Source organism: Oncorhynchus tshawytscha, linkage group LG09, assembly GCF_018296145.1.
Source record: "Oncorhynchus tshawytscha isolate Ot180627B linkage group LG09, Otsh_v2.0, whole genome shotgun sequence".
In the NCBI taxonomy this organism is placed as follows: domain Eukaryota; kingdom Metazoa; phylum Chordata; class Actinopteri; order Salmoniformes; family Salmonidae; genus Oncorhynchus; species Oncorhynchus tshawytscha.
In genome coordinates, this window is record NC_056437.1 from 71,840,993 (window position 1) to 71,858,673 (window position 17,681).

At 44.0% G+C, this 17,681-nt stretch overlaps 1 protein-coding gene across 4 annotated transcripts; it reads right to left on the reverse strand.

Annotated features, from left to right (window-relative positions):
- Positions 1–4,700: 4,700 nt before the first annotated feature.
- Positions 4,701–17,410, reverse strand: LOC112258610 (glycylpeptide N-tetradecanoyltransferase 1). 4 transcript variants are annotated; one of them, XM_024433104.2, is made up of 12 exons: positions 17,255–17,410; positions 14,977–15,085; positions 14,568–14,712; positions 9,061–9,179; positions 8,795–8,886; positions 8,479–8,595; positions 8,140–8,310; positions 7,921–8,029; positions 7,593–7,763; positions 7,169–7,336; positions 6,381–6,518; positions 4,701–6,103 (listed from the first exon to the last, which is right to left on the reverse strand). In XM_024433104.2, exons 1-12 carry the CDS (start codon positions 17,362–17,364, stop codon positions 6,083–6,085), a joined length of 1,470 nt encoding a protein of 489 aa, XP_024288872.1. In that variant the 5' UTR covers positions 17,365–17,410; the 3' UTR covers positions 4,701–6,082. The 4 variants fall into 4 exon arrangements, with proteins under 4 accessions (XP_024288872.1, XP_024288870.1, XP_024288869.1 ...); XM_024433102.2 differs by having other exon boundaries at positions 14,971–15,085; XM_024433101.2 differs by having other exon boundaries at positions 14,971–15,088; positions 17,255–17,396.
- Between the last annotated feature and the right edge of the window lie 271 nt (positions 17,411–17,681).

The window sequence follows — 17,681 nt, forward strand, 5'->3', positions numbered from 1 at the left end:
ATCGGAGGGCGTGTTGTCCAGACCTCTGACAGGCTCTATGGGGTGGCACAGGGTTCAATTCTCGGGGAGACTATTTCCTCTGTATACATCAATGATGTCGCTCTTGCTGCTGGGGATTCTCTGATCCACCTCTACGCAGACGACACCATTCGGTATACTTCTGGCCCTTCTTTGGACACTGTGTTAACAAACCTCCAGACGAGCTTCAATGACATACAACTCTCCTTCTGTGGACTCCAACTGCTCTTAAATGCAAGTAAAACTAAATGCATGCTCTTCAACCGATCTCTGCTCGCACCTGCCCGCCGTCCAGCATCACTACTCTGGACAGTTCTGACTTAGGCATTTGTAGTTGTCCACATTTTCTATGTGTCTGGTTAGACTAAACTCTCCTTCCAGACTCACATCAAGCATCTCCAATCCAAAATTAAATCTAGAATCAGCTTCCTATTTCACAACAAAGAATCCTTTACTCATGCTGCCAAACATACACTCGTAAAACTGACCATCCTACCGATCCTTGACTTTGCCGATGTCATTTACAAAACAGCCTCCAACACTGTACTCAGCAAATAGGATGCACTCTATCACAGTGCCATCCATTTTGTCACCAAAGGCCCATATACTACCCACCATTGTGACCTGTATGCTCTCGTTGACTGGCCCTCGCTTCATATTCATCGCCAAACCCACTGGTTCCAGGTCATCTATAAGTCTTTGCTAGGTAAAGCCCCGCCTTATCTCAGCTCACTGGTCACCATAGCAGCACCCACCCGTAGCACGCACTCCAACAGGTATATTTCACTGGTCACCCCCAAAGCCAATTCCTACTTTGGCTGCCTTTCCTTCCAGTTCTCTGCTGCCAATGACTGGAACCAATTGCAAAAATCACTGAAGCTGGAGACTCATATCTCCCTCACTAACTTTAAGCATCAGCTGTCAGAGCAGCTTACATATCATTGCACATGTACATAGCCCATCTGCAAATAGCCCACCCAACTTCCTCATCCCCATATTGTTATTTATTTTTTTGCTCCTTTGCACCCCATTATCTCTACTTGCACATTCATCTTCTGCTCATCTATCACCCCAGTGTTTAATTGCTAAATTGTAATTATTATTTTGCCACTATGGCCTATTTATTGCCTTACCTCCCTAATCTTACTTAATTTTCACACACTGTATATAGACTTTTCTATTGTGTTATTGACTGTACGTTTGTTTATTCCATGTGTAACTCTGTGTTGTTGTTTGTGTCGCACTGCTTTGCCTTATCTCGGCCAGGTCGCAGTTGTAAATGAGAACTTGTTCTCAACTGGCTTACCTGGTAAAATAAAATTTTTGTGCCATTCATCCGCCACCATCACCTCATGTTTCAGCATGACAATGCACAGCCCCATGTAGCAAGGACCTGTACACAATTTCTGGAAGCCTGCATACTCAGTCATGCCACCCATTGAGCATGTTTGTTCAATGGACTGATTTCCTTATATGAACTGTAACTCAGTAAAATATTAGATTTTTTTTATTTCACCTTTATTTAACCAGGTAGGCAAGTTGAGAACAAGTCCTCATTTACAATACAGTAAAAACAAGGCTATGTACGATGTGAGCAAATGAGGTGAGATAAGGGAGGTAAAGGCAAAAAAAGGCCATGGTGGCAAAGTAAATACAATATAGCAAGTAAAACACTGGAATGGTAGATTTGCAGTGGAAGAATGTGCAAAGTAGAAATAAAAATAATGGGGTGCAAAGGAGCAAAATAAATAAAATAAATACAGTAGGGAAAGAGGTAGTTGTTTGGGCTAAATTATAGGTGGGCTATGTACAGGTGCAGTAATCTGTGAGCTTCTCTGACAGTTGGTGCTTAAAGCTAGTGAGGGAGATAAGTGTTTCCAGTTTCAGAGATTTTTGTAGTTTGTTCCAGTCATTGGCAGCAGAGATCTGGAAGGAGAGGCGGCCAAAGAAAGAATTGGTTTTGGGGGTGACCAGAGAGATATACCTGCTGGAGCACGTGCTACAGGTGGGCGATGCTATGGTGACCAGCGAGCTGAGATAAGGGGGAGGATCTTGTAGATGACATGGAGCCAGTGGGTTTGGCGACGAGTATGAAGCGAGGGCCAGCCAACGAGAGCGTACAGGTCGCAACGGTGGGTAGTATATGGGGCTTTGGTGACGAAAGGGATTGCACTGTGATAGACTGCATCCAATTTCTTGTAATTTTTAAATGACATCACTGAAGTCGAGGATTGGTAGGATGGTCAGTTTTACAAGGGTATGTTTGGCAGCATGAGTGAAGGATGCTTTGTTGCGAAATAGGAAGCCAATTCTAGATTTAACTTTGGATTGGAGATGTTTGATGTGGGTCTGGAAGGAGAGTTTACAGTCTAACCAGACACCTAGGTGTTTGTAGTTGTCCACGTATTCTAAGTCAGAGCCATCCAGAGTAGTGATGTTGGACAGGCGGGCAGGTGCAGGCAGTGATCGGTTGAAGAGCATGCATTTAGTTTTACTTGTATTTAAGAGCAATTGGAGGCCACGGAAGGAGAGTTGTATGGTATTGAAGCTTGCCTGGAGGGTTGTTAACACAGTGTCCAAAGAAGGGCCAGAAGTATACAGAATGGTGTCATCTGCGTAGAGGTGGATCAGAGACTCACCAGCAGCAAGAGCGACATCATTGATGTATACAGAGAAGAGAGTCGGTCCAAGAATTGAACCCTGTGGCACACCCATAGAGACTGCCAGAGGTCCGGACAGCAGACCCTCCGATTTGACACACTGAACTCTATCAGAGAAGTAGTTGGTGAACCAGGCGAGGCAATCATTTGAGAAACCAAGGCTGTCGAGTCTGCCGATGAGGATGTGGTGATTGCCAGAGTTGAAAGCCTTGGCCAGATCAATGAATACGGCTGCACAGTAATGTTTCTTATCGATGGCGGTTATGATGTCGTTTAGAACCTTGAGCATGGCTGAGGTGCACCCATGACCAGCTCTGAAACCAGATTGCATAGCAGAGAAGGTATGGTGAGATTCAAAATGGTCGGTAATCTGTTTGTTGACTTGGCTTTCGAAGACCTTAGAAAGGCAGGATAGGATAGATATAGGTCTGTAGCAGTTTGGGTCAAGAGTGTCCCCCCCTTTGAAGAGGGAGAGATTTTTGTTCAGTATATTTATTGCATTCATTCATTGGATGTTTTAGTACTTTGTGCCAATCATAAATATTGAATCTCATTCTAGATCTGTGGTGCCATTGTACTTCAATCTCTGACATGAGTATTGACAAATCATTATTCTTGAAGTGCACAGTTTACTCATTTCCAAATGAACAGAATACTAATTTAGAAAATGTGCTTGCTATACAAAAGGTTTAGACTCCCACAACACTATTAGTAAAAATGCATCATTTTGCATATGCTCTTTTCAGCAGAGGCAGGACAAATCTGCCAGTGGAAGACAGCCCTCTCCCTGTGGGTTGTTTCAGACAGTCATCTGGAGGATACAGCCACAACCTTGAAGAGCCCCCCCCCCCGCCACTGGAAAAAACGTAAAAGAACAAGATTGAACAGTCAGCCTTTTATTGCAAACTCAGAGACATATATTTATTTGAAATGTATGGCTTTGGCCAAATGGTTTTCTGTAATAGTCAAAGCATAAGCTATTATAGATAGTGATCAACCGATCGTAAATCCTTAATCTAAGGGAGTGTGACCCACCCAGATCCACGTACCCTCCATGAATCAGTGAGACCAATCCTGTGAAGTGAAGAGCAACTGATGCTGCCAACACTCTCTGCAAGAACGTCCTTGGAAAACAATAGTATGCTCAAGAGCTGAAGAGGTTTAAAGACAAAAATATTTCCTTACCACAGGACACTACACTCAGAGGTGTCGAACCCTCGAACTCGACTTCGAAGCCAGTTCCACTGCATTTTTTAATTGTTGCCCTCTAATCAGGGACTGATTTAGACCTGTGGTGCACTAAATTATTTGTACGTATTATGGATACCCATTAGCTGCTGCCAAGGCAGCAGCTACTCTTCCTGGGGTCCAGCAAAATTAAGACAGTTCATACAATTTTTAAATATTACAATACATTCACAACACACCTTGTGCCCTCAGGCCCCTACTCCACCACTACCACATATCTACAGTACTAAATCTATGTGTATGTATATGCATGTGTCTGTGCCTAGGTTTGTGTTGCTTCAAAGTCTCCGCCCCAGGTTGAACAGAAAACCGAACCTCGTAGGGGAAGAGTTGAATACCCCTGGTGTAGAAGCTGCTGGGTGCCTTCACCTCCCTGTTGCTCCTCATTGGTCATCAAAGGCTTGGAGTAACCCTGGATTGTAAACTGTCATGGTCAAAACATATTGATACAACAGTAGCTAAGATGGGGAGAAGGCTGTCCATATTAAAGTGTTGTTCTGCCTTCTTAACACCACTATCAACACGGCAGGTCCTGCAGGCCCTAGTTTTGTTGCACCTGGACCACTGTTCAGTCATGTGGTCAGATGCCACAAAGTAGAAAATTACAATTGGCTTAGAACAGGGCAGCACAGAATCCAAATGAATTATTTTGCCTGATTTTGGAGTTACACCTCTTAAGTCAAAGGGGTGATGGGTAAGGCAGAAGTAACTCAGTGAATATCTTCATGATAAATGAAAGGATAGAAATCACCTGAGAGCAACCATTACAAAACCTCACAGCAACTTCTATATTTTATTTTGCACAAAAATCCCCCTGCATCTTCACATTTGTTTTCCTGCATCATAAAACCATGAGACCAGTTATTCATTTCGGTTTGCATCCCATCCAACACTCTACATAAAAACAAATAGGTTTACTTGGGGTGTTACCCAGCCCCCTCCCCGGCCCAGGTCCCCAAATCCTTGACAGTTTTAATTCTCAATTTCAGAGGTGTTCTACCCACAAACAGTATCCAGTCCCTTCCGTGCCCCGTCTCAGCAGCCCCCACCCAACCATTTCCCTACTCCAAATAACTGCTCTCCCGGCCGCAGCTTTCAAAAAAAGAACTTTAAAAATAACAGTCCGAACTACTCCACTTTGTTAAGTTCTTGTTGAAAGCTGTTCCATTTATACGGTCATTGTTGTATTTTCTTCTGAACAGGGCTTCTGAATGGGTCATGACAGTTAGTAAAGATGGGACAAAAAAAAAATATATATATATATATAAAAGAAAAAGATGAAGGACAAAACCCCTCATTTACCCCTCGGTCAGCTGTGTACAGAGTCAAGTCTAGAACGCTATAGCACAATAGCAAAAGAAGAAAAACATTGACAGAAGCCCTTGTCTTGTGTCCACGTTGGATATTAATGACCTTATCTTTTTTTTTTTTTGTTCTTCTTCCTTTTTAAATGTTTTTGATTGTTTTGATTTTTTTCTCTCTAACACTGTACTTCTGGGATGATGAGAGATTTCTTTTGAAAAAGCGCATTGCACACATGAAGGAATATAAAATGTTAGCGTCTAGTGCAGGGGTGGGCAATTCCAGTCGAGGGCCTGCTTGGTGTCCCAGTTTTGCCCCAGCCACAGCTAACACACCGGACTCCAATAATCACGATTTTCAGTTTAGAATGCAATTTGATTCAATCAGCTGTGTTTGCTAGGGATGAAGAAAAAATGTGACACCAATCAGGCCCGAAGGACTGGAGTTGCCTACCCCTGGGTCAGTATGTGTTAGTATAATTTTCCTGTCATGTCTGTCTTACTGTACATGTATGTTGTGTAGTTACACATGTGTGTTATTTGGCGAATTGTGCAGTGTGTGTATAAGATATCTAGTACAATCATGACAGACTTCAGTTGGGATGGTAACTAAAATGGCTTAAGGTCCATGTTATGGGAGGGAGAGAGAGAGAGCATGGAGAAGGACCAACTCCCCCGACTCCCTGCCTGGCAGCGGTAGTGCAGGTCAAAGTTCAAAGGTCAAGAAGTAAAAATGGGCAGTGGGTTCTCTTTCCTGAAGCAGGAAGTCCATCGGTCCATCTGTCAGGTGGTCAGTGCGTTTTGTGGTCTCCTGGCCTAACTGTGACGCTCAGTGGGGGTGGGAGGGGTTGGATGTCACTGTAGTACTAAGCCAACCTGTGAACCACAGAAAAAGGAAGGAATCAAGTCAATGGTTCCCTCCTCTCTCATTACACTTCCTCCTTTTGTACTAGAAAAAATAACTATTTAGCTCTTAGTGGTGGATATCTCCATAGGCATGATCTAAATACCCCTTGGTTTACAGTACAGTCTAGGGAACAAAAAACACTGTTTCAATATCATCATATTACCATGGATAATTTATATCAATGTGAAAAATAGTCATCTCTCTAGGAACTGACTGAACTATCAGTAAATATGAACCATGACGCACCTTCTCTGATCCCATGCTAGGACACTTCCAATTGTACAGATAATACTGTAGATTCCCATCTCCGATGCCAAACTTGAGCTTCTCAAGGAAAGTCTTATTCTCCATCAGGTCCAGTGCATTGAAAACGTCAAACCCTTTCTGGATATTGACGATAGGGATGAAAGAGGGGGATACAGAGAGATGGGGGAGAGGGATTGAGTTGTGTATAATTCATTGTTATCTGAGTATACAAAAAATTAAGAACACCTGCTCTTTCCATTACAGACTGACCAGGTGAAAGCTATTATCCCTTATTGATGTCCCTTGTTAAATCCACTTCAAATCAGTGTAGATCAATGGGAGGAGACAACTAAGATATGTGTGCCATTCAGAATGTGAATGGGCAAGACAAAATATTTAAGCGCCTTTGAACAGGTTTGGTAGTACGTAACAGGCACAGCAGTTTGTGTCAAGAACTGCAATGCTGCTGGATTTTTCACACAACATTTTCCTGTGTGTATCAAGCACGGTCCACCACTCAAAGGACATCAAGCCAACTTGACACAACTGTGGGAAGTATTGGAGTCAACATGGGACAGCATCCCTGTGGAACACTTGACACATTGTACAGACCATAGCCCGACAAATTGAGGCTGTTCTGAGAGCAAATAAGTGTGGGTGCAACTCAATATTAGGAGGATTCCTAATGTTTGGTATACTCAGTTTACACAGTAAATATTTGACCTGGTACCCAAATCCAACTCCCATTTGACCGCCGACCCCCAGCCACCTGAAGAGGACCAACTCACCGACTTGGCCAGAATGAGTGCGTCAGACATCAGGTCCAGCAGGGTGGTGGTGGTGTGCACGTTGTAGAAGGAGTAGGCTGCCTTGAGGCTGCGGTGCACTGGATGGTTCATGATAGTAGAGGGGAGCGTGTAGAAGCTCAGGAAGTCCGTCACCTTGCCCCCAGAGGTCTGCCACAGGGAGAAGACACACGTCCTCCAACTTTACATTCACTCAATTTTAGATGTGTGTGAAATGCATTTCCAGAGCACTGACATAATGTGAACAATGTTGTCAAGAGGTAGAAGAGTAGAGGGTATCTGGGTAGCTGTCCATATATGGTCGTGTGTAATGGTCTACTTAGTGTATACCATATATACTAAGCGTGTAAGGTGTTGTAATGTTATGGGTGTCTACGGTAGTGTACGCTTTATCAATGGTACTGACTACGACCAGGTAGGTGTCGATGATGCTCTCCTGGGGCAGCAGCCAGTGCTCCACCTCCTCGGGGCTCATGACAGGGGCCAGGTGGAACTGGCTCAGGTACTCCAGGAGCAGGCGATGCACGGCCGGGACATCCTTCCTGGTCATCGGCCGCAAGCCAGACGTCTTTGGGGACTGGAGAGAAGGAGATGGAAGGTCATGGCAATCATTTTCAATGGAGAGTTTTATGTCAACACAATAGACATTTCAAATAGAGGCATCAGGTGATGGCTGAGCGGTCGGGCGTTGTGCAGAGGATAGCCTCCTAATGGCGCTTTGCTCACGGACTCACCTCATTCAGACGGTACAGCTTCATGGTGCGTTGCATAGTCATGTTCCGGCTCAGGTGAGAGAACTTCACCTCGATCAGCTTGCGTGGGTTCAGAGAGCGATGCCAGTACCTATACAGATAACAGATTTTATAATCACTTTGTTTTTGTGTTTAAGAGCATATGAATTTGGTTGGATGGGTATCTGTCTGGTGTGGTTGGTGTGTCTCTCAGTGACCCACCTGCAGGTGCCCACAGGTTTGGGCAGTACCACACCAGCGGTGTAGACAGCCTGGAAGATGCCCTTCAGGTTGACCCGTCTGGTAATCTCTCGGATCAGGACTGGCGCTACCCGCTTGGAGCGCAGCTTCTTGTGGACGCACAGGAAGTTGATCTCCACCATCTTCTTATCTCTAAATGTCAAAAACAGCCTAAAGTGACTAAGGCCTCTTAATGTCTGCCTTCTTACAGCAAATGAACACAAGAAATGATATAGTCAAGGAGCAAATGAATATTACATCCCTATTGTTAGCTATATTAAAATACTACAGTGTATGGGAGCATGATGCATATTCACTGACTGGTCATAGATGCGGATGTTGGCAGGGATGGCACTGATGAAGCCCACCAGCTTCTGGTTGGAGTTCACCCTCACCCCACAGTGCCACTGGGGCAGCCAGCCGGGGGGGCGCAGAGCCCTGAGGTAGAGAGACATTACAATTACAGGTCAGTTCCCAACTATGAAAGAACCTGAGGGCCAGGTTTTCCTGGTCAGAAAAAAAAAACCTGCCTTTAAAAGATAAAACAACATAAAATAGCTGTCTATTGAAAGAGATTGTTACTCAGCTAGTCTCATTTATGTAACAAAGGTGACGTAGCTAAGTAATAAAGGGTTACCAGAGCAGAAACTCTGGGGAGTAGTCGAAGCGGAACATGTTGTCATCATCCTCCACGTAGTTCTCATTGAGCAGAGTGTACAGCTCCTTCAGCTAAGAGGAGGAAGAGTAACAGACTGAGCCATGGGAAAAAAGGTCTAGGGTTAAATTGAGTAGGGTAAAGTGGGGTCAGCTGTTGGAATAACCACAAGTGAAGTATTTTGATTGCTATCACTATATTGTTTTGGGACACTCTGGGGTGGAGGGGTTGTAGAGGAGCCTGCTCACCACAGCGGCATTGCCCAGGTCCAAGGCATCCCACGTGAAGCCTGGAGGAAGGCTGTAGGGCTCCTCCCGGATGTTGTCTTTGTCAGGCTCGATGGAACCATGTGATGTCACCATCTCCCCTAAGGTAAACAACAAAACGCAATGTAAGAGGATATTAGCAATCTGCATAATCAATGTAAAGATACAAAGCATACATCTTATTTAACCTTTAACTAGGCAAGTCAAATTCTTATTTTACAATGACGGCCTACCCCGGCCAAACCCTACCATGGGATTGAACCAGGGTCTGTAGTGACGCCTCTAGCACTGAGATGTAATGCCTTAGAACGCTGCGCCACTCGGGAGCCATTATAGGAGGTTTAGTCCAAAAACAGTGTGCCCAAGTGGACTACTCATATCAAATCTCTTCAGGTCACTACCGCTTTTTAGAAGACACAAATAAAATCCTTGGCCTATTTTAACAATGAAAAGCCTGTCTAAATATAATTAATCTACACTGAACAAAAATATAAACAACATGCAAAGTCTAGGTCAAATGTTTCATGAGCGGAAATAAAAAAGATCTCAGAATTGTTTCATATGCACAAAAAGCTTCTCTCTCTCAAATGTTATGCACAAATATGTTTACATCTCTGTTAGTGAGCATTTCTCCTTTGTCAAGATAATCCATCCACCTGACAGGTGTGGCATATCAAGAAGCTGATTAAACAGCATGATCATTAAACAAAGGTGCACCTTGTGCTGGGGACAATAAAAGGCCACTAAAATGTGCAGTTTTGTTACACAACGCCACAGATGTCTCAAGTTTTTAGGGAGTGTGCAATTGGCATGCTGACCGCAGGAATGTCCACCAGAGCTGTTGCCAGAGAAATTAATGTTAATTTCTCTACCATAAGCATCCATCATTTGGAGTCCACCTGTGGTAAATTCAATTGATTGGACACAATTTGGAAAGGCACACACCTGTCTATATAAGGTCCCACAGTTGTCAGTGCACTTCAGAGCAAAAACCAAGCCATGAGTTAGAAGGAATTGTTTGTAGAGCTCTGAGACAGGATTATGTCGAGGCACAGATCTGGGGAAGGGTACCGAAATATGTCTGCAGCATTAAAGGTCCCCAAGAACACAGTGGCCTCCATCATTCTTAAATGGAATCACAGACCATTTCAAACCCTACCGTAACTTCTCCACCATGGAATCTGGTTTCCAAGCTGGTCATGGGTGCACCTCAACCACGCTCAAGGTTCTAAACGATATCATAACTGCCATTGATAAAATACAGTACTGTGCAGCAGTCTTCATTGACCTGGCCAAGGCTTTTGACTCTGTCAAACACCGCATTCTTATCGGCAGACTCAATAGCCATGGTCTCTCAAATGACGACCTCACCTGGTTCACCAATTACTTCTCAGACAGAGTTCAGTGTGTTAAATCAGAGGGCCTGTTGTCTAGACTTCTGGCAGTCTACGGGGGTGCCACAGGGTTCAAATCTCGGGCAAACTCTCTTCTCTGTATACACCAATGATGTTGCTCTTGCTGCTGGTGATTCTCTGATCCACCTCTACGCAGACGACACCATTCGGTATACTTCTGGCCCTTCTTTGGACACTGCTTTAACTAACCTCCAGACGAGCTTCAATGCCATACAACTCTTCTTCATGGCCTCCAACTGCTCTTAAATGCAAGTAAAACTAAATGCATGCTCCTCAACTGATTGCTGCCCGTACCCGGCCGCCCGACTAGCATCACTACTCTGGACGGTTCTGACTTAGAATATGATGACAACTACAAATACCTTGGTGTCTGGTTAAACTGTAAACTCTCCTTCCAGACTCACATCAAGCATCTACAATCCAAAATTAAATCTAAAAGCCTCCTTCGCTCATGCTGCCAAACATACCCTCATAAAACTGACTATCCTACCGATCCTTGACTTTGCGATGTAATTTACAAAATAGCCTCCAACACAGTATTCAGCAAATTGGATGCAGTCTATCACAGTGCCGTCCATTTTGTCACCAAAGCTCCATATACTACCCACCACTGCGACCAGTATGCTCTCGTTGGCTGGCCCTCGCTACATATTCGTCGCCAAACACACTGGCTCCAGGTCATCTATAAGTCTTTGCTAGGTAAAGCCCCGCCTTATCTCAGCTCACTGGTCACCATAGCAACACCCACCCGTAGCACACGCTCCAGCAGGTATATTTCACTGATCATCCCCAAAGCCAACACCTCCTTTGGCCGCCTTTCCTTCCAGTTCTCTGCTGCCAATGACTGGAACAAATTGCAAAAATTACTGAGCTTGGGAGGATCTGCAGAGAAGAATGTGCCAAGATTGTAGTGTCATACCCAAGAAGCCTGGAGGCTGTAAACGCTGCCAAAGGTGCATCAACAAAGTACTAAGTAAAGCGTCTGAATACTTACATAAATGTGATATTTACATTTCTAAAAAACTGTTTTTGCTTTGTCGTTATGGATAATTGTATGTAGATTGATGAGGGAAAAAAAAAACAATTTAATCCATTTTAAAATAAGCCTGTAACATAACAACATGTGGAAAAAGCCAAGAGGTTTGAATACTTTCCAAATGCACTGTAGCTAGCTAAAAATGAGCTGGCTAACATTGAAATCAAATTGATGCAGTCAAGACAGGCACGACCAGATGGGATGAGAGACAAAATTGTCAAGGACATAGGTTATCTAACAAGGGCGAGTGTTATGGGACTTTGATCGCCAATGACATTATTTTGAATTGCGAAACAGGCCCTCCATTAATAGAGTTATTATGTTCCTCAACTAATTCAGCGCATGGTTTGTTCTCGCTCTGCACTTTTTCTAGGCCCGATGGCTGTTTCCTGGTCTCTTTTTACTCTGCTTCCGCCCACCTCCGCTACTGTTTTCTAGAAATCCCCCCTCCCCAGGTTCATTTGGAGCGAACTAGTGCTTCTACACCTGCATTGCTTGCTGTTTGGGGTTTTAGGCTGGGTTTCTGTACAGCACTTTGAGATATCAGCTGATGTACTAAGGGCTATATAAATAAATTTGATTTGAACTATGAGGTCCCAATAACAACAGTGGAGAAGATGGAGCGAACCATTACCTCATACGTGATGAAATGGCTGGGTGTCCCACGATGCCTGAGTAACATCAGCCTCTATGGCAAAGGGGTCCTTGAACTACCTCTTACAAGTCTAACAGAGGAGTACAAGTGCTCTAAAGTAAGACTTCAGATGACATTGAAGGACTCCAAAGACCAGACCATTAGCAAGGCTGCACCTCCCCTACAAACTGGATGGAAATGGACATCATCCAAGGCTGTGCAGCAAGCAAAATCAGCCCTGAGACACCAAGACATTGTGGGGAATATCCAGCATGAAAGAGGAGGCTTTGGCCTGGCAGCAAGCAAACCAACGTTCCATAAGGCAACAACATCATAAGAGCTGTTTATGATGTGCTTCCATAACCAAAAAAACTACATCAATGGTATGACGAGGACCTGACCTGCCCTCTCTGCCCAGCTCCAGCGACTCTCAGGCATATAATGACAGGTTGCAAGACCAGCCTCTCACAAGGTCGCTACACCTGGAGGCACAATCATGTCCCCAAGAGCCTGGCTGCAGCACTTGAGACCAAGAGGAGTGCAACCAATTCATTACCTCCAAAAACAAGCAATCCCGTCAAAACAACAATATTAATCCGGGACAGACAGAAAAGGCCCAAGCATCCTCCTACGAAGCCAGAAACTGGACACCTAGCCATGGCCCGGGACTGGAAGATGCTTGTCGATATTGGCCAGCAACTCATTTTTCCACCTGAGATTGCTTCTACCAACCTTAGGCCAGACATGGTACTCTGGTCCCCTTCACAAAAGGCAGTGTACATCATAGAGCTCACAGTCCCGTGGGAAAACTCTGTTGAAGAGGCCCTTCGAGTGCAAGAAACTGCGTTACAGAGTTGGCAGCAGACGCAACTCAGCATGGCTGGAATGCAAAAGTCTCGCCAGTTGAAGTGGGATGCAGAGGATTTGTGGCTTCTTCCACCATCAGGTTGCTGAAAGAACTTGGAATCCATGGACAGGCTCTGCGGCAGACCGTCAGAGCAGTTTCTCAAGCAGCTGAAAGAGGCAGCCAGTGGATCTGGATCAAACGGAAGGACCCTTGCTGGGCTATAACTTCATGACCCCCCCACCCCCACCTGAGAACCCAATTCAGATCCCTCCAACTTTTTATTTTTTTATTTATCCGTTATTTTACCAGGTAAGTTGACTGAGAACATGTTCTCATTTGCAGCAACGACCTGGGGAATAGTTACAGGGGAGAGGAGGGGGATTAATGAGCCAATTGTAAACTGGGGATTATTAGGTGACCATGATGGTTTGAGGGCCAGATTGGGAATTTAGCCAGGACACCGGGGTTAACACCCCTACTCTTACAATAAGTGCCATGGGATCTTTAATGACCTCAGAGAGTCAGGACACCCATTTAACGTCCCATCCGAAAGACGGCACCCTACACAGGGCAGTGTCCCCAATCACTGCCCTGGGGCATTGGGATATTTTTTTTTTTTAGACCAGAGGAAAGAGTGCCTCCTACTGGCCCTCCAACACCACTTCCAGCAGCATCTGGTCTCCCATCCAGGAACTGACCAGGACCAACCCTGCTTAGCTTCAGAAGCAAGCCAGCAGTGGTATGCAGGGTGGTATGCTGCTGGCATAAACTTGAGGGCATATGAGGTATGCGGTCAGCTGTTGGGCTGGCTCAGGGAAGAGGACGACCCTGCCTTGCATAGTCCCGTGGGAAATCTTAATGGGGCATGGGATACAAGCTAAGGCTTGATCACCATTTAGCTGGTCACCTTTGATGAGGGTGTTTAGTGATTAAAGGCCAAAACACCCACTGATTCGAAGGCACACTACTGAGGATGTGTCCCAAAACTGACATCTTAACCCAGTCTAAGAAATAAATCTCCCATGCCACTGTCAACATCACGGCAAATTTCATGTGAGTGCATACCATCTATTGGCACAATGGACAGTTTTAACATCTCGTCCTGTGTTTTATGATTCTGATTCATTTCTGTGATGTCGGACCAGGGCTCAGGTTTTCAGCTCACCGAGCTTTGGTCAGACCAGAATAAAATGTTCAGTTCTGATAAGAAATCTAAACTGCATTCCGGTCTCGTCTGCAGTCCGGCAGTGTCAAGTATGCATGAACTTTGAATTTATGGTGACTTTGTGAAGTAAATACGCTAGGTTCAAGGCTTCCATGAAACAACCTGCTTGGATATTGTGCTATTTTATTTTTGACAATCTGCTACTGCACATGTGTATTTTGTGGAATTGCATTAGTGCGACATTGGGGGAAAATTATGTAATTTCTTGCTTTTCAGGAAATGTGAAGAGTGGGCCCGGTACAGTCCCGGGATCCCGGTTACCCATGTTAATCCGTACTAGTCACTACAGTGAGGTTGTGGAGACATTTCTGTACCCCTGCCAAATGTCATACCTAGCTTGGGGACGGGCTGTGTGTCCCAGAACTGGTAGCTGCGTCGGCTTGCCTCCTCCATGGTTTTGGCAGGGCCCTGGCCTACAGAGAAAAGTTCAATTGCCTTTTGGATCTCCTGCAGCTTATCAGCAGGCAGCGAGTTCACCTGTGTAGAGAGAGAGAAAGAGTAATGTAGGGTTGAAAAGGAAATAAATTGCCAAATGCAAAACAACATCTGCACAGACAAACACACCCACTAATCTCCATTCAGTTTTGTAGAGGCCGTTTTCAAAAGTTACAGAACAATAAGTCAATGTCAGTCTTTCTAGCACTACTCTCGCAAAAGGAACAAACAGAGGGACAAACACAAAGCAAAAACATTTGCCCCCACACTCACTCATGTGGCCTACACACATGTACATACATCTACCTTGCCTAGCGGATCCTCCTCTGCAGGTTCTTTATTTGCCCCAGACTTCTTCTTCTTCTTTTTGTTTTTCTTCTTCTTGGCACCGCTGTCATCTCCCTGGACCTTGTCACTACCATAGGACAACAACAAAAAAACATGTAACTAGAAGACTTTCCATAGGCCAGGAGAATGCCACAACTGTTTCAGTCCTCTTCACTACCATCCTAGAATACACCGTTTTTTAAAAGATTGTTGCCAACCTAAGTGACCTTTTGTCTCAAATACACATAACTTACAGTTCATCCCTAAGCTAGTTTAAATTGGTTGGAGTTATTCCTCCATCCCCTGATCATCAATGACTCTAGAAGAGACCCCCACCCCCACCCCGAGGCCCATTTCCTGGGCAAGACAGGGAGACAGCAGTATACTTACAAGAACAGGGTAATAATCCCATTAGCGTCCAAGAGGGGAGTGAGGCTAGGGACTGGCCTGTATTTGTAACACCAGGACAGATGGTGAATCACATGACCCCCAGGGGGGGGTATGTGTGGCTATGCGTGTCTGTGTGTACGTGTGTATGAGGGAACAATAGACGACCAAGCATTCAATGGCTTATTCGACAGGCTTCCATTCTAGCAGTCGAGCCTAACTACCATCCAGAATCATTCACCCTTTGGTTTCATTTAGCTAACTAACGTTAACATGAATATTTGATTTGATAGCTAACTTATTTATCTACCTAGCAGGGTTCCAGATGCTCGCATACACGCTGACATTGTCAAGCCATAGAAGTGCTGTAATCCACACCCAGTTTAAATAGGTTGTTGTTGAAAGAACAAATATTGCTTCAATGCAAGCAAGAGAGTTTTAACAATGGTTGCATCCCAGCTAAACAAATAGCAAGCTAGCTACATGTCACTATATGGTTAGGCCAACCCTGCAATTTACAGAAGGAATGTTGAGCAGTGACTTTCATTTTCTCCTGGCAAAATAAGGGCGCTTTAGAGCTCAAACCCTGGCACTTATTTATGTTTTTTTTGGGGGGGGGTGGAACCTAACTAGGTAGCTCTGTGAGTGAGCAAGAATGAGGTAGCATAATAGTGATCACTTGAACAGGATTTTAACTTCTCTATCAAACATATGAAATGTGGTTCATTTTCTCTATAATTTAGCCTAACAGGGTAGAAATGTATGAGTGGGCCAAACAGACTAACAACATGAAACATGGAAAAATAGATAACAAAAATGTGTGTTTATATTGTTGTACCTCTGCACCACCGTTTTCCCACCAAAGAAATTATGCAACTTCCTGAATGTGGTGTCATTTTAGAAAGGGATTGTTTTCGTAAATGGAGAATTACAACAAACTATCAGGGACAAAGAACATCTTAAATAATAAATACAATAACCATGAAAAAAAACGTTATTGATAAGACAATTTAACAAGGACTATAAAATAATGTAGATTTAAAATATTACAGGCTTAATATTTCATGGAAGTTGATAAATAATGTTTTAAAAAAAAAGCACAACATTCCCTTTCAATAGCCATATTTATGTGTTATGGTAAAGTACACCTGACCATATATTTAATGCCTTTTGGAATCCACATTTTACACTAAATAAGAAGTGACATTTCCTGGGGACAGAACATGCAGCGCATGGTAGGAATGAACCAAATACACTAAATACATTAGCACCCATCATGCTGGTGTTGCTATGCTGAAAAGGAAAACAGACGATGCATCAGAGTAAATAATATGTTGATTGTTTTTGACAGACACTGTCACAAGTTCGGGAGTCAGCTAGCTAACAAGTCAACGTCGTAAAAAGTCATAGCTGCCTAGCTAGTTAGCTAACGTTATTAGTGTCACATTTGAGTTAGGACGTGGTATTTAACATTTGGGCGCTGTTCTCGATTCGAATGCCAGGTGTTCCAGTTTAATATTTTACTGCAATCTGATTTGTGTTGGTCTTCACCGCATAACTGTATTTAATTTATCATAATAATGGGTTCAATTTCTTGTGCAGTGACCGAAGGTAGTTAACTAAGCCTCGCGATAAAAGCAAAAGGAGGAATGGGTTGAAACCCCGCCCACAACAGGAAAATACCCTATTTAGATCCAATCAGAACGAAAAGCAGGTAATTAGTAAACCGTTATCACCAATCGTTCAAAAGAAAGTGGGAGGGATTAGTTGAATTGGTATGCCCTACCTTAGGTTGCATCGTATCTTTAAAACGAGCGTAAGCGCATGACACATTTTCTATAATGCTACAAAAATAAGTTTGCACCCTTACCCATCATCAAAGTGATGCTCTTCATTTTCGCAATCACTGCAATGTCCATGGTCTTCTTCTACTTCCTCTTCTTTCTCCGGCTTCGGTGCTGTCTCATTCTCATCCGCCATCTTTAAACCAGGAAGTGAAGAAACACCGCGTGCATTCAACTCCTCAACACAACCTGCGATACTATTGGCTGACTGTTGTGGTGCATTCTGGTTCCTGTAGTCATTAATGTGACAGGTTGTGAAATCTTAATTTTAACAACACTTTCGATGCAGGCAAATGGATGCATAAGGCTTCATAAGGTACAAGTCCCTAAACAGGTTTGAGCCTCAGTTGCCTATTAAGCAATGTCACGTAGTTGTGACTCACTCAATGATTTATAAATACACACTAGATGATCGCTCAGATGTGAACTAAAAATAGAAACAATTTAATAAAA

What these genes read in the sequence shown, in the direction of transcription:
- LOC112258610 (XM_024433101.2), bottom strand. Translation starts at nt 17,364, where the DNA reads ATGGCGGATGAGAATGAGACAGCACCGAAGCCGGAGAAAGAAGAGGAA. An exon ending in TCCCCAGAGTTTCTGCTCTG is followed by an intron (nt 8,596 to 8,794) that starts GTAACCCTTTAT and finishes TCTCTACCTCAG; the next exon opens with GGCTCTGCGCCCCCCCGGCT. An exon ending in TCGACACCTACCTGGTCGTA is followed by an intron (nt 7,337 to 7,592) that starts GTCAGTACCATT and finishes TCCCTGTGGCAG; the next exon opens with ACCTCTGGGGGCAAGGTGAC.